Source organism: Schistocerca gregaria, chromosome 2 (assembly GCF_023897955.1).
Source record: "Schistocerca gregaria isolate iqSchGreg1 chromosome 2, iqSchGreg1.2, whole genome shotgun sequence".
NCBI classification, from domain to species: domain Eukaryota; kingdom Metazoa; phylum Arthropoda; class Insecta; order Orthoptera; family Acrididae; genus Schistocerca; species Schistocerca gregaria.
In genome coordinates, this window is record NC_064921.1 from 522,631,635 (window position 1) to 522,652,554 (window position 20,920).

Here is a 20,920-nt window from a genome sequence, read left to right on the forward strand (position 1 = left end):
CAACAAGAACATGGGAGGTATGTGAACACTGCAAAGGTGAGCTGAATGGAGGTTATGTTATCTTTATGCTTCTGGTGCCATTTTAACATTACAATTTTGTTAGCTTTTACAATTCTATGCAGGTAAGCTGTTTCTCAGCATAGTAGAAGATAATTTTTAAATTGTATACATGGGTGTACAGTTCTTACAAACAATATTTTGTCTAAATAAAGTTTTTAGATAAAATAATTAAATATTTTAAATCTAATTGTGGTAAAAACTAAAAGGTTTTTCTATAAAAAAAAGAGGGCTGTGAAAAGGTTAGTGATCACGACCTGTTGGTGCAACAGGGTTCTTGTCAGGGTGCAAGTAAGTGCATGCATAAATGTCTGCAAATTTCACTGCATATGTTAAGACCTGAACTTGGAAGAAGCATTGCCTAGGAGCTACACCACAGCAAGAATGTGGGCATCTGGAAGTAGAGATAAACAGGTGTTCATTAGACTATTTTCTAGTGTCAGCTAGCTCCCCAAGTGCCTCCTAAACTAGAGTCCTTCAGGAGTTCTTTTGTAGGTTTTTGCAGTGCATGGTGTGCTGTAGACATTTTCTTGCAGGGTCTATTGTTCAGATTCTTGTGCCACAGGACATGTGCTACAAAGTTTAAAATTTGAGTCAAGAATTGTGAAACTTAAAAAGTGAGAACAGTCATGACACATGAGTTATGAACTTACTTAGTTGATTCTTTTCTTCTGACAAGAGGACATACATGTTGTGGCACTATATCTATAGAGCTTGATTAGAAATACACAAGTCCTAAATTCTCAGTAAAATGCCACATATGCAGAGTTTTTTTCCTCACTCCATTCACACAATTCAGGAGTGATAGTGTGGTTTTGTTGCTGAAAATGTGTGTAGGGGTGGTAACAATTAAGATGACTGTTGCCCAAGATGATGTAAGTTGGTTCATGGCCTAAGATGTTGCAGTATGACAGATTTCATAATTAATATTACCATGCTTTGTCAAGCACTAGCAAAATTGGGTTAATGTTAATCATGTCAGGTAAAACACAACTTCAGCAAGGATTCATCCGTCATTGGCTCGAGATGCTTGCGTTGATAGATATTATAAAACCAGACTGTCTCACTTTGAGTTGTAGTTCCTTAAGCATTCTCATATCGTGTCCCAGGACATGAGATCGAGTTTTTTTTAGCCGTAATGAGGCATGTAAAATGCCTGGCATGTAGTGTTTGAGGACCATTTGTATTGGATGTTTGATGTAAAAATGTGCTTTTTTTTTATTGGATTATGATAGGAGATGAGTCTTGAATAAGAGAGAGAACAGTAATTGTCTATTTAAGAGGTAGTTCAAGGCAGGCAAAACAAAGCCAATGATCTTAAGTGATTTAATAAGAGCCGTATGTTTGTAAATTTCCAGAAAAAAAGCCCACAGTGAGACTATAGTCTTAAAACTATTTGATAGTTGATGCCTTAACTGTTGTAGTGGGTTTCTTCCAATCGGAGTGCTCAATGTCGTGCCCAAACCATTTGATGTTGGCAAACTGCCTCAACAATTAGTTCACTTCCAATGCCTTGTCCTGCTTGCTATCTTTTCTTGGTGTGTTTGGATCCCAAATCCTGGGTCTCACCCTTTATTTACACACACACACTCAAAATATGACAGAATTCAGCATCATTTATACAGTTGCTATAACCACTCGGATTGATGTGTTTTAGATAAGCTTTGCATGGCATTACATGAAGCCAAATTTCTTAAAGCTTTCAATAATGGGGATTGGACACCACATTTATAAATTCAACCAACGTTGGGAACAAAAGGGTATAGTGTAGTGGCTAGCATAGAAACTTGATGTGAAGGAGCATGAAGGTTCGAATCTCGTGAAGTGCAAATATATATTTTTTGAAATCCAATCGAAAGATGTAGTCATTTTTGTTCAATTTATTGGTTTAAATGTAGTTTTTATATAGAATAATTTGTCATGTTTTTCATGAATTTATTGATTTTTTATTTGCTTTTACTTCCCTCATGTTATTCTTTGAGTTCAGAATGTGCTTGTGTCGAATATGATCTGCAACCAAGTGCCAACCAGGACTCCTCATAAATTGGTAATGCAGCATCCTTCGTAACCAATGTCAGAATAGTTTCAGGTAACCAATGACAGTGAGAAATCAGTTTGCTTATTCTGCGTAAGATGCAAATGAATATGTAAAATTTTTCTGACTTAAGTTTGTCTGTAGATGTTAGCCGTAAATGCCATGAACATGCTTTTAGATGTTAGCCTTAAAAGCTGTGAACATAGTGGTGGTGATTTTAGTTCTGTCTCATTGTCGACCCCATTTTATCGTATATGTGGGAAAATTGCAAGGCTGTGGTTATGTTAAGACACAAGTTGAAATTCTGTGTTACAATACCTGACATCTTCTGCAGTTCAGTCATTGGTTGCACAAAATCAAGATAACAGAGCGTCTATTTCCATCATACCTCACGGCGGTTGCTTCCATTACACATTAAAAGCATTTGGGAAGTGGCCTACTGCGCTAATCTTCTGCCTACTACTGAGTGGTAGCAGGCAGCAGATGCAGCAATGCTGTAGCAGTGAATGACAGACGTCAACTATCAAGTAATTTTAATTGGACTGTAGTGCTTATTGGAGTGATAGTTGGTAAGGCAATTGAAGCCTACCATAGATTAAACGACTGAATGCTTCTCTCAGTAGGGGTGCTGTTGCTCCTTGATAGCATACTACCCAAGATATTGCTTGCACACTTGATTGTTGGTGCCCATAATGATGCTGCAGGTGTGAAATGTTTAGACTGTTAAAATGGATGTAGACCAATGTTTGTCAATTCTTTTTGCATAAGAGCTGATACTGATATTGTAGTGCAACAGCTTGGGGTACGCAAGAATGTCGTGGTAAGAGGGACAACTGTGGAAGAGAAATTAAATTTTCACCAAGCCACTGTTATTGATGGCTTAATCCTTACACATTTTGGATCTACATGTTATAAGGTTTCACACCAAATATTTTTAGGTGAAAATGTATTGAAAATTAATGCATTTTTTGAAGGCTTATGCAGTGGAAAATTTTCCATGCCTATGTGGGTACTTTGGCCAGTACCATTGCAACAGAAGCTTATGTTCATTTTCCTGGCTGCAGGCATCCTAGGCATCTTGATAACCAATTACTTGAAAGAATACAAAGTGGCTGTTGTAGACTTTAAATTGGACTGTTTTTGTGTAATGTAGCATGTTTTGGAATATAACTTTATTGAGTCAAAAATTGACACTGAGATAGAATCACAGATAATTGCTTTGAATGTTGTTGTCTTCAATCCTGAGACTGGTTTGATGCAGCTCTCCATGCTACTCTATCTTGTGCAAGCTTCATCTCCCAGTACTTACTGCAACCTACATCCTTCTGAATCTACTTAGTGTATTCATCTCTTAGTCTGCCTCTGATTTTTACCCTCCACACTGCCCTCCAATGCCAAATTTGTGATCCCTTGATGCCTCAGAGCATCTCCTACCAACAGGTCCCTTCTTGTCAAGTTGTGCCACAAACTCCTCCCCAATTCTATTCAATACCTCCTCATTAGTTATGTGATCTACCAATCTAATCATCAGCATTCTTCTGTAGCACCACATTTCGAAAGCTTCTATTCTCTTCTTGTCTAAACTATTTATCGTCCATGTTTCACTTCCATGCATGGCTACACTCCATACAAATACTTTCAGAAATGACTTCCTGACAATTAAATCTATACTCGATGTTAACAAATTTCTCTTCTTCAGAAACGCTTTCCTTGCCATTGCCAGTCTACATTTTATACCCTTCTACTTTGACCATCAGTTATTTTGCTCCCCAAATGCAAAACTCCTTTACTACCTTGTCGCATTTCCTAATCTAATTCCCTCAGCATCACCCGATTTAATTGGACTACATTCCATTATCCTCATTTTGCTTTTGTTGATGTTCATCATATATCCTCCTTTAAAGACAATGTCCATTCTGTTCAACTGCTCTTCCAAGTCCTTTGCTGTCTCTGACAGAATTTCAATGTCATTGGCGAACCTCAAAGTTTTTATTTCTTCTCCATGAATTTTAATACCTACTCCGAATTTTTCTTTTGTTTCCTTTCCTGCTTGCTCAATATACAAATTAAATAACATCAGGGAGAGGCTACAACCCTGTCTCACTCCCTTCCCAACCACTGCTTCCCTTTCATGGCGCTTGACTCTTATAACTGCCAACTGGTTTCTGCACAAATTGTAAATAGCGTTATGCTCCCTGTATTTTACCCCTGCCACCTTCAGAATTTGAAAGACTATTCCAGTTCCCATTGTCAAAAGCTTTCTCTAAGTCTACAAATGCTAGAAATGTAGGTTTGCCTTTTCTTAATCTTTCTTCTCAGATAAGTCGTAGGGACAGTATTGCCTCACGTGATCCAACATTTCTCCGGAATCCAAACTGACCTTCCCCAAGGTACGCTTCTTCCAGTTTCTCCATTCGTCTGTAAAGAATTTGCGTTAGTATTTTTCAGCTGTGACTTATTAAACTGATAGTTAATTTTCACATCTGTCAACACCTGCTTTCTTTGGGATCAGAATAATTCTATTCTTCTTGAAATCTGAGGGTATTTCGCCTGTCTCATACATCTTGCTTGCCAGATGGTAGAGTTTTGTCATGACTGGTTCTCCCAAGGCCGTTTGTAGTTCTAATGGAATGTTGTCTACTCCCGGGGCCTTGTTTCGAATCAGGTCTTTCAGTGCTCTGTCAAACTCTACACATAGTATCTTATCTCCCATTTCGTCTTCATCTACATCCTCAAGTACATCGTCCTTGAATAAACCCTCTATATACTCCTTCCAACTTTCCGCCTTCCCTTCTTTTCTTAGAACTGGGTTTCCATCTCAACTCATTCATAAAAGTGGCTCTCTTTTCTCCAAAGGTCTCTCTTAATTTTACTGTGGGCAGTATCTATCTTACCCCTAGTGAGATAAGCCTCTACATCCTTGCATTTGTCCTCTAGCCATCCCTGCTTATCCATTTTGCACTTCCTTTCGATCTCATTTTTGAGACGTTTGTATTCCTTTTTGCCTGCTTCATTTACTGCATTTTTATATCTTCTCCTTTCATCAATTAAATTCAATATTTCTTCTGATACCCAAGGATTTCTATTAGCCCTTGTCTTCTTACCAACTTGATCCTCTGCTGCATTCACTACTTCATCCCTCAGAGCTACCCATTCTTCTGTATTTCTTTCCCCCATTCCTGTCAATTGCTCCCTTATGCTCTCCCTGAAGCTCTGTACAACCTCTTGTTTAGTCAGTTTATCCCGGTCCCATCTCCTTAAATTCCCACCATTTTGCAGTTTCTTTAGTTTTAATCTACAGGTCATAACCAACAGATTGTGGTCAGTCCACATCTGCCCCTGGAAATGTCCTACAATTTAAAACCTGATTCCTAAATGTGTCTTACCATTATATAAATCTATCTGATACCTTTTAGTATCTCCAGGCTTCTTCCATGTATACAACCTTCTTTCATGATTCTTCAACCAAGTATTAGCTATGATTAAGTTTGCTCTGTGCAAAATTCTTCCAGACGACTTCCTCTTTCATTTCTTAGCCCCATTCCATATTCACCTACTAAGTTTCCTTCTCTTCTTTTTCCTACTGTCGAATTCGTCACCCATGACTATTAAATTTTCGTCTCCCTTCCCTACCTGAATGTCTATTATCTCATCATACGTTTCATTGTTTGGTCATCTGCAGAGCTAGTTGGCATATAAACTTGTACTATTGTAGTAGTCGTGGGCTTCGTGTCTATCTTGGCCACAATAATGCGTTCTTTGTTCTTCTCCATCTCACTGTCTTTCTTACTCTCCTCCTTGCCTTCTTCTCCTCCTTGCCTTGCCTTCTCCTCCTTGCCTTCTTCTCCTCCTTGCCTTCTTCTCCTCCTTGCCTTCTTCTCCTCCTTGCCTTCTTCTCCTCCTTGCCTTGCCTTCTCCTCCTTGCCTTGCCTTCTCCTCCTTGCCTTGCCTTCTCCTCCTTGCCTTGCCTTCTCCTCCTTGCCTTGCCTTCTCCTCCTTGCCTTGCCTTCTCCTCCTTGCCTTGCCTTCTCCTCCTTGCCTTGCCTTCTCCTCCTTGCCTTGCCTTCTCCTCCTTGCCTTGCCTTCTCCTCCTTGCCTTGCCTTCTCCTCCTTGCCTTGCCTTCTCCTCCTTGCCTTGCCTTCTCCTCCTTGCCTTGCCTTCTCCTCCTTGCCTTGCCTTCTCCTCCTTGCCTTGCCTTCTCCTCCTTGCCTTGCCTTCTCCTCCTTGCCTTGCCTTCTCCTCCTTGCCTTGCCTTCTCCTCCTTGCCTTGCCTTCTCCTCCTTGCCTTGCCTTCTCCTCCTTGCCTTGCCTTCTCCTCCTTGCCTTGCCTTCTCCTCCTTGCCTTGCCTTCTCCTCCTTGCCTTGCCTTCTCCTCCTTGCCTTGCCTTCTCCTCCTTGCCTTGCCTTCTCCTCCTTGCCTTGCCTTCTCCTCCTTGCCTTGCCTTGCCTTCTCCTCCTTGCCTTGCCTTCTCCTCCTTGCCTTGCCTTCTCCTCCTTGCCTTGCCTTGCCTTCTCCTCCTTGCCTTGCCTTCTCCTCCTTGCCTTGCCTTGCCTTCTCCTCCTTGCCTTGCCTTCTCCTCCTTGCCTTGCCTTCTCCTCCTGGCCTTGCCTTCTCCTCCTTGCCTTGCCTTCTCCTCCTTGCCTTGCCTTCTCCTCCTTGCCTTGCCTTCTCCTCCTTGCCTTGCCTTCTCCTCCTTGCCTTGCCTTCTCCTCCTAGCCTTGCCTTCTCCTCCTAGCCTTGCCTTCTCCTCCTAGCCTTGCCTTCTCCTCCTAGCCTTGCCTTCTCCTCCTAGCCTTGCCTTCTCCTCCTAGCCTTGCCTTCTCCTCCTTGCCTTGCCTTCTCCTCCTTGCCTTGCCTTCTCCTCCTAGCCTTGCCTTCTCCTCCTAGCCTTGCCTTCTCCTCCTAGCCTTGCCTTCTCCTCCTAGCCTTGCCTTCTCCTCCTAGCCTTGCCTTCTCCTCCTAGCCTTGCCTTCTCCTCCTAGCCTTGCCTTCTCCTCCTAGCCTTGCCTTCTCCTCCTAGCCTTGCCTTCTCCTCCTAGCCTTGCCTTGCCTTCTCCTCCTAGCCTTGCCTTGCCTTCTCCTCCTAGCCTTGCCTTGCCTTCTCCTCCTTGCCTTGCCTTGCCTTCTCCTCCTTGCCTTGCCTTGCCTTCTCCTCCTTGCCTTGCCTTGCCTTCTCCTCCTTGCCTTGCCTTGCCTTCTCCTCCTTGCCTTGCCTTGCCTTCTCCTCCTTGCCTTGCCTTGCCTTCTCCTCCTTGCCTTGCCTTGCCTTCTCCTCCTTGCCTTGCCTTGCCTTCTCCTCCTTGCCTTGCCTTGCCTTCTCCTCCTTGCCTTGCCTTGCCTTCTCCTCCTTGCCTTGCCTTGCCTTGCCTTCTCCTCCTTGCCTTGCCTTGCCTTGCCTTCTCCTCCTTGCCTTGCCTTGCCTTGCCTTCTCCTCCTTGCCTTGCCTTGCCTTGCCTTCTCCTCCTTGCCTTGCCTTGCCTTGCCTTCTCCTCCTTGCCTTGCCTTGCCTTGCCTTCTCCTCCTTGCCTTGCCTTGCCTTCTCCTCCTTGCCTTGCCTTGCCTTCTCCTCCTTGCCTTGCCTTGCCTTCTCCTCCTTGCCTTGCCTTGCCTTCTCCTCCTTGCCTTGCCTTGCCTTGCCTTCTCCTCCTTGCCTTGCCTTGCCTTCTCCTCCTTGCCTTGCCTTGCCTTCTCCTCCTTGCCTTGCCTTGCCTTCTCCTCCTTGCCTTGCCTTGCCTTCTCCTCCTTGCCTTGCCTTGCCTTCTCCTCCTTGCCTTGCCTTGCCTTCTCCTCCTTGCCTTGCCTTGCCTTCTCCTCCTTGCCTTGCCTTGCCTTCTCCTCCTTGCCTTGCCTTGCCTTCTCCTCCTTGCCTTGCCTTGCCTTCTCCTCCTTGCCTTGCCTTGCCTTCTCCTCCTTGCCTTGCCTTGCCTTCTCCTCCTTGCCTTGCCTTGCCTTCTCCTCCTTGCCTTGCCTTGCCTTCTCCTCCTTGCCTTGCCTTGCCTTCTCCTCCTTGCCTTGCCTTGCCTTGCCTTCTCCTCCTTGCCTTGCCTTGCCTTGCCTTCTCCTCCTTGCCTTGCCTTGCCTTGCCTTCTCCTCCTTGCCTTGCCTTGCCTTGCCTTCTCCTCCTCCTCCTTGCCTTGCCTCCTCCTCCTCCTCCTCCTCCTTGCCTTGCCTCCTCCTCCTCCTCCTCCTCCTTGCCTTGCCTCCTCCTCCTCCTCCTCCTCCTTGCCTTGCCTCCTCCTCCTCCTCCTCCTCCTTGCCTTGCCTCCTCCTCCTCCTCCTCCTTGCCTTGCCTCCTCCTCCTCCTCCTCCTCCTTGCCTTGCCTTGCCTCCTCCTCCTCCTCCTCCTCCTCCTTGCCTTGCCTCCTCCTCCTCCTCCTCCTCCTTGCCTTGCCTCCTCCTCCTCCTCCTCCTCCTTGCCTTGCCTCCTCCTCCTCCTCCTCCTCCTTGCCTTGCCTCCTCCTCCTCCTCCTCCTTGCCTTGCCTCCTCCTCCTCCTCCTCCTCCTCCTTGCCTTGCCTCCTCCTCCTCCTCCTCCTCCTCCTTGCCTTGCCTCCTCCTCCTCCTCCTCCTTGCCTTGCCTCCTCCTCCTCCTCCTCCTTGCCTTGCCTCCTCCTCCTCCTCCTCCTCCTCCTCCTCCTTGCCTTGCCTCCTCCTCCTCCTCCTCCTCCTCCTCCTCCTCCTCCTCCTCCTCCTCCTCCTCCTTGCCTTGCCTCCTCCTCCTCCTCCTCCTCCTCCTCCTTGCCTTGCCTCCTCCTCCTCCTCCTCCTTGCCTTGCCTCCTCCTCCTCCTCCTCCTCCTTGCCTTGCCTCCTCCTCCTCCTCCTCCTCCTTGCCTTGCCTCCTCCTCCTCCTCCTCCTCCTTGCCTTGCCTCCTCCTCCTCCTCCTCCTCCTTGCCTTGCCTCCTCCTCCTCCTCCTCCTCCTTGCCTTGCCTCCTCCTCCTCCTCCTCCTCCTTGCCTTGCCTCCTCCTCCTCCTCCTCCTCCTTGCCTTGCCTCCTCCTCCTCCTTCTCCTCCTTGCCTTGCCTCCTCCTCCTCCTCCTCCTCCTTGCCTTGCCTCCTCCTCCTCCTCCTCCTCCTTGCCTTGCCTCCTCCTCCTCCTCCTCCTCCTTGCCTTGCCGCCTCCTCCTCCTCCTCCTCCTTGCCTTGCCTCCTCCTCCTCCTCCTCCTCCTTGCCTTGCCTCCTCCTCCTCCTCCTCCTCCTTGCCTTGCCTCCTCCTCCTCCTCCTCCTCCTCCTCCTCCTCCTCCTCCTCCTTGCCTTGCCTCCTCCTCCTCCTCCTCCTCCTCCTCCTCCTTGCCTTGCCTTGCCTTGCCTCCTCCTCCTCCTCCTCCTCCTCCTCCTTGCCTTGCCTTGCCTTGCCTCCTCCTCCTCCTCCTCCTTGCCTTGCCTTGCCTTGCCTTGCCTCCTCCTCCTCCTCCTCCTCCTCCTTGCCTTGCCTCCTCCTCCTTGCCTTGCCGTGCCTGAACGCCAACCCACGCGTTCACACGTGTAACCTGTGATGGGGTTATGTGTAATTACCCGCCCTGGGTAGACAAGTAAGGCACGCATGTACCCCCTGGTAAAGGCCAGGCCCAGGGAGGGGTGATTGCCTGAGCTGACACCTTCCGACCATGCCGATTGGTCCCTCCGTCCGTTTCTCGGGAGGTGTGACCTGAGGTGTGAACAATCACCTAAGACGGGAGTGCCCTCTGAGAGGGTCCCCACAAGGAAGGAGCGGCCATCGGAGACGCTGGCAATCATGGGGGATTCCTCCGCAATGGATTTTTCTTCTCTCTCTCGACTTCTGCCCAGAAACGGAAACTTAACCAGCCACCAGTGACAAAAGTACTACCGCCTGCCCCACAGTTCCTCGTAGTTTCTCGATCTGAGGATGGAAAGGATTTTTCCTCTGTCAACCCTTCCGTTATCCAGAAGGGCGTAGATGCCATAGCCGGCTCAGTCAAGTCTTGTACCAGCTTGCGTAATAGTACCTTGTTACTAGAAACTGAGAGCGCCTTTCAGGCACAAAAACTGCTTTGGGCCACACTTCTGTACACGTTTCCTCTCCGGGTGGAGGCTCACCGCACTTAGAATTCGTCTCGTGGTGTGGTATATACTAGATCACTCGACGGATTGACTGACGAGGAGATTGTCTTTCCTTGCTGAGCAGGGCGTGACGGCTATCCATAGGGTCATGAAAAAGGTCAGCAATGACCTTGTACTGACCCGGACACTTTTCTTGACCTTTGATAGTGTTCAGCTGCCGTCGCGCATCAAAGCAGGCTACGAGGTTATTTCTGTTCGCCCCTATGTCACGACACCTATGTGCTGCTTCCAGTGTCAGCATTTTAATCACACTCGCTAGTCTTGTTCCAATGCGGCTACATGTGTGACTTGTGGCAGGGATGCCCATGAGGGTGACTGTCCACCTCCGTCTCCTCGTTGTGTGAACTGTCACGGTGACCATGCAGCATCCTCCCGCAACTGTCCCATCTACAAGGAAGAGCGCTGTATCGAAGAAATTAGGGTCAAAGAGTCTCCACCTCAGCTGCTCGCAAGCTATTTGCTAGTAGGAAGCCCACGTTGCTCCCGGCGGGGAAGTACAGTACTGTCCTCGCCTCTCCTTGGACTACCAGGGAGGTGTCGACGCAGACATGCGATCTGACCTTCAGCACTACAGTCGTCCGTTCGGCCAGTGCTAAGATCGCCCGGTCGACGTCTCCTCTTCCTCTCGTCGCCCCTCCGACACAAGCACCGTTATCAGCTTCTGCCAGGACGAAGACCCAGAAGTCAGATGCACGGGCCTTCAAGAAGGAACCATCTCGTGCTGCACACCTATGTACCTCTAACCCTCAGCCATCGACCAATCCTTCCACAAAACGACCTTCCAAGAAGGCTCATAGGAAGCACAGTTCTTCCCCACCACGGCGCATTTCTCCTCCTGCGCCACCCAGCGGTTGCCGCCACAGGCCGTAATCCGTTTCGCCTGGCCGCACCGCTGGTAGCCGAACATCTGGCCGTTCACCAGCGGAGGAAGCTCCCTGTCCCGGCCATCTTCACAAGATGGCCGATGAACCTATAGAACAAATGGACGATGACTGTCCGCCTCCTGCTAGCGGCGGCAGTGCCCTCAGCGGCCTTAGAGATGACCCTTTCTTGCATCTTCTTCTTCTCACGATGGCTCTTATTCACTGAAATATTCGCTCCAACTGAGAGGACTTTAAATTGTTGCTCCGCTTGCACCGTCCGCTCGTCGTAGCCCTCCAGGAAACGAAGCTACGCCCATGCCATCAAATTACCTTGGCACACTGCACCTCTGTGTTTTGACTTACCCTCTGTTGCAGGTATTCCGGCTCATGGAGGGGTTATGTTGCTGGTCCGGGATGATATCTACTATGATCCCATCACATTGCACACCGGCCTGCAGGCAGTTGCCGTCCGCATTACTCTCCCCACTTCTACATTTTCCATTTGTACCGTTTACACTCCATCGTCTGCCGTTACCAGGGCAGACATGCTGCAAATTATTGCTCAGCTACCTGCACCATTTTTGTCAACTGGAGACTTCAATGCTCACCATCCTCTTTGGGGCTCTCCAGCATCCTGTCAGAGGGGCTCCCTGTTAGCAAACGTTTTCAATCAGCTCAATCTTGTCTGCCTCAATACTGGCGCCCCTACTTTCCTTTCAGACACCTCTCACACCTATTCCCATTTAGACCTCTCTGTCTGTACTACCCAACTTGCACGCCGGTTTGAGTGGTATGCGCTTCCTGATACATATTCGAGCGACCACTTCCCGTGTGTTATCCATCTCCTGCATCTTACCCCCTCTCTGTGCTCAACTAGTTGGAACATCTCCAAAGCAGATTGGGGGCTTTTCTCTTCCAGGGTGACCTTTCAGGATCAAACCTTCACAAGCTGCGATAGTCATTCTCACTGCTGCTGAATATTCCGTCCCTCACACTATTTCTTCTCCACGCCACATACTGGTCCCCTGGTGGACCGCAGCATGTAGACGCCTTACTTGCTCGTCGACGTGCTTTACGCACCTTTAAACGCCACCCTACAGTGGCGCATTGTATCAATTATAAACGATTGTGTGCAGTGTCGTCGTATTTTTAAAGAAAGCCAGCTGGGCTGTTTTCACAAGCACCTTCAACAGTTTTACTCCTTCTGTTGTCTAGGGTAGCCTGCGCCGGCTATCTGGCACTAAGGTCCACTCACCAGTTTCTGGCTTGATGGTCGCGAATGACGTCCTTGTGGCCCCTGAGGATGTCTCCAATGCCTTCGGCCGCTTTTTCGCAGAGGTTTCAAGCTCCACTCATTACCCCCCTGCCTTCCTCCCCCGAAAACAGGCAGAGGAGGCTCGGCCACTTCCACTCCTCGAATTGTGAAAGTTACAATGCCCCATTCACCATGCGGGAACTCGAAAATGCACTTGGCCGGTCACAGTCCTCTGCTCCAGGGCCTGACTCTATTCATATTCACATGCTGAAGAACCTTTCTCCTGCAGGTAAAGGTTTCCTTCTTCGTACTTACAATCGTATCTGGACTGAGGGACATGTTCCCGCATGCTGGCGTGAGTCTATTGTTGTACCGGTTCCTAAGTTGGGGAAGGACAAGAACTTGCCTTCCAGTTATCGACCCATCTCGCTTACCAGCTGTCTGTAAGGTGATGGGGCGAATGGTTAACTCTCGTTTGGTTTGGCTGCTCGAATCTCGACGCCTACTTACCAATGTACAATGTGGATTTCGTAGGCGCCGCTCTGCTGTTGACCATCTGGTTACCTTGCCGACCTTCATTATGAATAACTTCTTGCGGAAGCGCCCGACCGCGGATGTGTTCTTTGATTTGGAGAAGGCTTACGACACCTGTTGGAGGGCGGGCATTCTCCGCACCATGCATACATGGAGTCTTTCGTGGTCGCCTCCCTCTTTTTATTCGTTCCTTTTTAATGGATCGACAGTTCAGGGTTTGTGTGGGTTTTGTCCTGTCAGACACCTTTCGCCAGGAAAATGGGATGCCACAGGGCTCCGTTTTGAGCGTCGCTCTCTTCGCCATAGCGATCAATCCAATAATGGATTGCCTCCCAGCTGATGTATCAGGCTTCCTTTTCGTGGTCGATTTTACCATCTATTGCAGCACGCAGCGTGCATGTTTCCTGGAGCGCTGTCTTCAGCGTTCTCTTGACTGTCTTTACTCCTGGAGTGTCGCCAATGGCTTCCGTTTTTCTGCCGAGAAAACGGTCTGTATTAACTTCTGGCGCTACAAAGAGTTTGTCCCACCGTCCTTACTACTCGGCCCCGTTGCTCTCCCATTCGTGGAGACAGCAAAATTTTTAGGTCTTACATTTGACAGGAAACTTAGTTGGTCTCCACATGTCATATTTGGCTGCCCGTTGTACCCGTTCTCTAAATGTTCTCAGTGGCACGTCGTGGGAAGCGGATCGAACCGTCCTACTTCGCCTATATCGGTCGATCGTCCGCTCCAAGCTGGATTATGGGTGCTTTGTATAGTCCTCTGCACGGCCGTCCATCTTACGCCGCCTCAACTCCACACAACATCGGGGTTTACGGCTTGCGATCGGAGCGTTTTATACTAGTCCTGTCGAGTCTTCATGCTGCAGCCGGTGAATTGCCACTCACCTACTGGCGCGATATACTGCTTTGTCGTTACGCCTGTCGACTACTGTCAATGCCCGACCACCCATCGTATCGTTGCTTTTTTGACGACACTCTAGACCGTCAGTACGGGTTGTATGTCTCTGCCCTGCTACCCCCTGGAGTTCGCTTTCATCGCCTCCTTCAAAACCTTGATTTTTCACTCCCTGCAACCTTTAGAGTGGGCGAGAGCCACACGCCACCTTGGCTCCAGGCTCAGGTTCGCGTTCACCTTGACCTCAGCTCGCTCCCAAAGGAGGCTACCTCCGGTTCGGTATACCACTCTCGTTTTGTCGAACTTCGTTCGAAGTTCATTAATATGACGTTCATTTATACAGATGGCTCTAAGACCAATGACGAGGTCAGGTGTTCTTTTATTATTGGGCACAAAGTTTCAAATACCGGCTACATGGCCATTGTTCGGTCTTCACAGCTGAGCTCTTTGCCCTCTACCAGGCTGTTCTTTACGTCTGCTGCCACCGACATTCTGCTTATGTCATCTGCTCCAATTCTCTGAGCGCCATCCAGAGCCTCAGTGATCCGTATCTGGTTCACCCTTTTGTGCACCAGATCCAACGCTCTCTTCAGCAGCTGGTGGACGACGGGTCTCCAGTTAGCTTTATGTGGGTTCCTGGCCATGTCGGTATCCCTGGGAACGAAGCTGCAGATGCCGCGCCTAAGGCTGCGGTCCTCCAGCCTCGGGCGGCTTCTTGTTGTGTCCCTTCGTCAGATCGTAGCACGGTCATTTGTCGACGCATTTTATCGCTGTAGCATGCCGATTGGGCTGCAGTTATGGACAAGCTACGGGCCTTGAAACTCACCCTCTTCTTGGCGGGAGGAGGTCGTTTTGGCCCGGCTACGAATTGAACACTGCCAGTTCAGCCATCGCCATCTGCTGACGGCAGCGTCGACGCCGTTCTGTCCATGTGGGCAATTGCTGACTGTCCGCCACATTTTAACGTCCTGTCCGGATTTTACTACGCTGCATCTTGATCTTGGCCTGCCATGTACTCTGGATGCCATTTTAGCGGATGACCCAGGAGCTGCTGCTCAGGTTCTTCGTCTTGTCAACTTGACACACCTGTCTAAGGACGTTTGATTATGCTGTAGTTTTTAATCCTATGCCTGTAAATACGTCTCTTATAGTGTTGTCCCTTTTAGTTGCTGTTTTAACCTTGTGCCTCGCGGTACATTCCTAAATTAGTCAGGGCGCTAATGACCATTGTAGTTGCGCGCCCTAAAGCCACAAAAAAAAAAAATCACCTGACAAAAAAGTCTTGTTCCTCCTTCCACCAAACTTCACTAATTCCCACTATATCTAACTTCAACCTACCCATTTCCCGTTTTAAGTTTTCTAACCTACCTGCCCGATTAAGGGATCTGACATTCCACGCTCTGATCCGTAGAACGCTAGTTTTCTTTCTCCTGATAACGACGTCCTCTTGAGTAGTCCCCTCCCGGAGATCCCGTTCGGCAGTGTGGCTACTTTTCCCGTTCGGCAGTGTGGCTACCTTTCCCAATTGGGTGCCCTGTCGGCATTAGTGATCCAAGGAAGAAATTGTCAAACTGAAGAGCAAATAACATTTCTAGGGAAAAATGTTATTTAGACGTTGATATTCGAGGAAAATGTTCCTCTCCATACAAGTGAGGGAACAAGGATAATGTAAATGACTTGATTTAAATCAATGACGCAAACGGAAAAATTACTAAAAATATCTAAACAAACTTCATCTGTCAATCTCACTGACAATGGCGTTCTAAAGGGCAGCTATGACTGAACTTTCGCTACTTAAGCTAGTTTAGAGGCTCAAACTGTGTTAACTCTAAAACGGTGTTTTTCGGATACGACCCAGCCAATCAGTTTCACCTACACTGCACTACCCACTCAGTGCAGGAAGTCAAGCTGGCCAGGAACCCTGCTGGTCAGTCTTGTTCCGCCTATTGGACTGACTGCGTTAGTGACCTTGGCTTGCTACGTCTATTCCTGGTTGTATCCGTCCCGACCGTACCAGTAATTACTAATTTTACTGTGCATATTTTTCACAGTTGTTATACAAACATGTCTTGGAAACAAGTCACATGCATCTGAGGCAGTTCTTGCTGTGTTACGCTGCCAGGAGGATCCTGAAGACAACGGCGACACATGGAAGAGTGTCTCAGAATCTGACGATGGGAGTCTTCTCAACAGAGATATAGAAAAGGATGTTTTCGACTGTGATCATGTGGGTAAGAAGTACAGGAGAGAAGGAACAGACGATATAAATTTTGAGTTAGGGACGAGCAAACAATTTGAACCGACAAGCCATCACGTTCAAAATATTCATGAACCGTTTCTTCAAATGTGATTACACACCTGCCTGTACGTAAAGGGAAGGTGCGAGGGATTTCAGGTGCAAAAACTCTCACTTGTCACTGATGAAGTACAGTGACCCCTGCAATTCATTTTTACATCAGACAGATGTAACTGAGACAAAAGCTTTTATTGGTTTCTTTTCTATGAGCGGTGTCTTGAAAGATTCTAGCTTATGCCAAGATGATATGCTTTGAGACGTATGAATCACCGATCTTTCGCTGTGCTATGTCGCAGAAACAATTTACATTCCTCTTTCAAAACTTGAGATTTGATGATAAAGGTATCAACGAATCGAAAAGGCTAAAGACAAATCTACTACATTTATGGACATTTTGAATACATTTGCAAGCCATTGTCGTATTATAGCCCGTCAGAGTATTTGACGGTAGATGAAACATTACTGAGTTTGTGGTCAGTGTCCTTTTAGGATGTTTATACCGTCGAAATCTGAAAAGTACGGTCTGAAAATAGTTTCATTGTGTGACGCCAGAACGTTCTATTTCAGTCATCCCGTATATTGGAAAACGGACTCAGTGACAGAGCATTCGTAATGTGACAACTGATAACTGGTCCACTTCGTATGAGCTGGCAGAGAAATTGTCTGACCGAAAACTTACGTTAGTCGATACACTACATAAAAGCGTGAGATACCACTACTCATGTTGTCACCGGCCACAGCTGTAACCGTAAAGTTCGTCTTTCAAGACAGCAAAATTTTGATTTTTCACACTTGCAAAGATTAAAGAAGTTATCCTAATGTCAACCATGCTCCACAGAGGAACAATAAGCGATGAACAAGCAAGCCAGGGATCGTTAAATTTGTAAGTGGGCTGTTTAGGTTTTTTATATTGGTAGCGCTCTGTATGAAGATCACTGGCTGTGCTGTGTGCAGTCTGTGGCTGGTTTGCATTATCTGCCATTGTAGTGTGGGGCAGTTGGCTGTTAGCGGCGCGTAGCGTTGCGCAGTTGGAGGTGAGCCGCCAGCAGTGGTGGATGTGGGAAGAGAAATGGCAGAGTTTTGAAATTTGTAAGACTGGATGTCATGAACTGCTATATATATTATGACTTTTGATGTCTATTAAATACATTGTTTGTTATCTATTAAAATCTTTCATTGGCTAACTATCCCTATCAGTAGTTAGTGCCTTCCGTAGTTTAAATCTTTTATTTAGCTGGTAGAGGCTCTCGCTGTATTGCAGTATCTTGAGTAACGAAGATTTCTGAGGTAAGTGATTTGTGAAACGTATAGGTTAATGTTAGTCAGGGCCATTCTTTTGTAGGAATTTTTGAGTCAGATTGCGTTGTGCTAAAAAATATTGTCAGTTTAAGCACAGTTATATGTATAATTGTTCAAAGGGGACGTTTCAAATTCTATAGCCAAACAAAAGGTAGTGTACGTGTTGGACAAACTTTGCAAAGGCAAGACCACCAAACGAAAAAACCATTTTTCGAATTGTGAGACATAGCAGCTATTAAGTTTCGTATTATTAAAATTTAATACGAACCAAAATTTATCCCCAGTACGTGCAGGGACCACGTTTCTAAAAAAAAAATCTTGCATAGGGTTTAACAACACTCCCGATGGAAAAAGAATGCTCAGCCAACCCATTTCGAGAGCTCTTCGTATGACAATTGCCAAGGTGTTCGGATAAAAGCGGATCAAGCTATTATCACACACACACTATCAGAATTTGCGGACAAAACGATGATCCTTCGAAAGACAGAAAGGGAAATGAATGTTGTCAAATGCAACTCATGTGTATGTGGTCAGCACAAGCATCTGTTAGATGTGTGACTGATGATTCTATTGAGGAAACAGATACAGGATATGCCTTTCTATACGTGGAAAAATTTTACTTTATATTACATTGTTTCGTCTAAAAAGACAGCAATTTTTTCATTTCGTGTAGGTTATTTGATTTGGAAGTATGACGCAATTGACAACCACTAAGAGCTAATGGTTATGTTACGTCTACAAAAAGGATTTTTGTCTTGTAGCATACTATATTCAGTAATACTTACTGTGTACCTATATGCACACAAACTTCATCGAAGAGGGAGCGGATCCGACCCGACAGTACCATTTATTTCGTTCGTCACCGTATCGTTTGAGGGTTAATGTTAGGACTAGCTTATAGGCGCCGGTAATAGTCTGTCTACATGGTCTGGACTAGGTGAGCAGGACTCACTCATAGTACTGTTTCGTCGAAACAGCAATAGTTCAGCCGCTCTTAACTAACATTGACGTATTAGATGAAAACAGATAGGCCCTCCTTCCGCATTGCGGTTGAACATGATTCGCAAGTTAGAGTTCTTAATTGGCGACTTGGGAATTGTCTCTGGGAGAGTCTGATGGCCAATTGCGTCAAACATTGAAGTTACTTTTGCCAGGGCTGAGAATTCTCGACACACTGATTTCCAAGGAGTGCATGAGTTTTATGACAGCTAAACATTTCATTGTCCACCGTTCAAAAAAAATGCTGTGAACCGTTGTGAAATGGTATTTCTAGTGCAATTCCAGGCTGTCGCGGATACATGTGATCGCACAAAGGTGCAGTGTTCGAAACCTGGAATGTAAACATGGTATGCACTTAATAAATGCTGCTTTCTCATTTGGAAATTAAAATGTCATATCAATGGTTTATTCATTATGTCTTCCATGTCCTTAGGAACGTTTCCACAAAGTATCATTGTTCCATCAACCGTTTCCTGTGGGGCTCTCTGAAGTAGCGAAAACCACACTATATATTAAAACTAGTCTGACCACTAACGCTCAGGCAACAGCTCTGTTCAGGGTAAAAAATATGCAATGGCCACTTTCGCCGTCCTGGCCAATTTAACATACGTTCCTCTACCGATCCTATTATTAATCGATAATCTAAACAAACTAGTATGTTATATACATTAACAGCAATATGAGACACGATCACGTTTTCTAAATGTTTTGAATATCATTTTCCTTTCACTCATTACACTGTTTTAAACACCCTTAATTTGATTTCATGGTACTTACTACAAACATGTACCACAATTAAAGATGACCGTCTCCATGATGCGCTTTCACGAATCCATATTATTACCGTTTGACACTTTTACCATAGCGGCTAATCGGTACTAGTCGCTGGACGACAAACAATGAAATACTTCTCCCACTGCTATTAACCGCGCAGTGTCCACGCTACATATCACTCTGCCACTGAGGTAAGCAGCAAACATAGCCTGTGGCCAAATTCACGAGCGTTAATTACAATTAACCACATCTTAAAATATTACCTCTTAAGTATTTTTGTTTTTGACTGAGTGTGAAAGACACTATTAAGCTCTTAACGTTAGCGGAGGTCTTCGGATTGGCTGTTAACTTGATGCATATTAATATAAAATACGACCGAGAACCGAAGGTAGCACTGATATAGCAGGGTGCGTAACAAACTAACGGGTGTGGCAGGTCACAGTCCAGTCCAGTCCAGCCAAGCCTGCTCTGCTTTCGGCTTCGTCCGGCACTCCAACGATGACGCTGCCCTGAGCGATAACTGACAACCCGGAGGACTTGGAATTGTGTGGCATAGTCAACACTTCCCGTTCCAGCACCAACGGACCAGAGGGCACACAGAAAAGTTTGCCAGCGGAGTAAAAAGCCACTATCATGGCGGAGTAAGCAGATCCTCGACAACGGATAGAGCAACATGAACAGCCGACCACCCGGCCTCAGAATGGAAACTCATTAGTGTGCTTACACGTAGTCTGCCATATTCATACCGAGTAAACAGCTGCGTTCGAAGCCAAAGGCGAACGGATACGGGGTTTTATTTTATTTATTATTGGTTTTAGCTGGTGGGCTTACCTATAAGTAAACAGCTGTTTGATGTACTGTACAACAATTAAACAGTAGTAAGAGAGAAGACTACACAGGAAAGTAACGAGCGATTTCCATGAAGCAGCTGATAGTACACGAGGAAACGTTTTCCCATATTCTTGCTGTAAACGATAAAAGTTAATAAAATTGTAAAAAAAGTTATATATTTAAAACGCAACAAAGCAACATCCACGCCTGTAGTAAGTTTTTTCAGTAGAGGTCCTCCTCCTGCTTGAAAAAAAATTTAAGACTTTGCTCCCATTTGTGTCTACTTCACTGCTGTTTATATCGTCTCCCATTAGATCCTGACGAAAATAATTGGCATCCGTATAAAACTGATACCTCCTATAGTGTCATACCACAGCTTGATGATGCAGTGTCTATCTTTTCGTTATGTCATAGTATAATTTCCAGGTACTCTTTAGCATAAAACTTGAACGGTTTGCAATGCAAGATGTGGTCCATAGCAACTTTGTTTCGTTCACTTTAGGTGATTCGTTGCTGTATACTAAATGTAGCTAACGTATAATTACTTTTAAAGGTGGAACACCATATCTCTCTTACACTATGGAAAAATTGAAATTATTTTGAGTGTGCTGCGCACATGTAGCCTGCAGCTCATAAGAGAATAGTGCCTACTTGTCTCCACAGATTTCGTCCAGATTTACCATATAAGCCAGGCTTGATCCGAAAATGCAAGTGACAGAAGTAGGAGTGCCAGACGCCGAAAAGAAAACAGCATTTTTGGTGCGTTCGGCGGAGTGATGAACCATTTATGGCGGCAAACCTCTTAAGTAGTGGGTGGCACAGTGGAGAGAGGAAAACAGTAAGCTGAAGCCATCTGAGGAAACTTTCATCTTTTAATTTTCAACTTTCATCTTTTAATTTTCAACTTTTCATCTTTTAATTTTCAACTTTTCATCTTTTAATTTTCAACTTTTCATCTTTTAATTTTCAACTTTTCATCTTTTAATTTTCAACT

The 20,920-nt window shown here is 46.3% G+C and overlaps 1 protein-coding gene across 1 annotated transcript; it reads right to left on the reverse strand.

Moving 5' to 3' along the window:
* Nucleotides 1-496: 496 nt before the first annotated feature.
* On the reverse strand, nucleotides 497-18,169 carry LOC126335866 (axoneme-associated protein mst101(2)-like). Its single transcript, XM_049999339.1, has 4 exons — nucleotides 18,108-18,169; nucleotides 7,193-8,126; nucleotides 5,871-6,822; nucleotides 497-630 (listed from the first exon to the last, which is right to left on the reverse strand). Exons 1-4 carry the CDS (start codon nucleotides 18,167-18,169, stop codon nucleotides 497-499), a joined length of 2,082 nt encoding a protein of 693 aa, XP_049855296.1.
* Between the last annotated feature and the right edge of the window lie 2,751 nt (nucleotides 18,170-20,920).

Excerpts from the sequence above, each read along its gene's own strand:
- LOC126335866 (XM_049999339.1), bottom strand. The coding sequence starts at position 18,169 with ATGGTACTGTCGGGTCGGATCCGCTCCCTCTTCGATGAAGTTTGTGTG. Across the intron at positions 8,127-18,107 it reads TGTGTGCATATAGGTACACA|GAGAAGGCAAGGCAAGGCAA; the intron begins GTAAGTATTACT and ends CAAGGCAAGGAG. Across the intron at positions 631-5,870 it reads GGAGGAGAGTAAGAAAGACA|CACATGTCCTGTGGCACAAG; the intron begins GTGAGATGGAGA and ends TAAACTTTGTAG.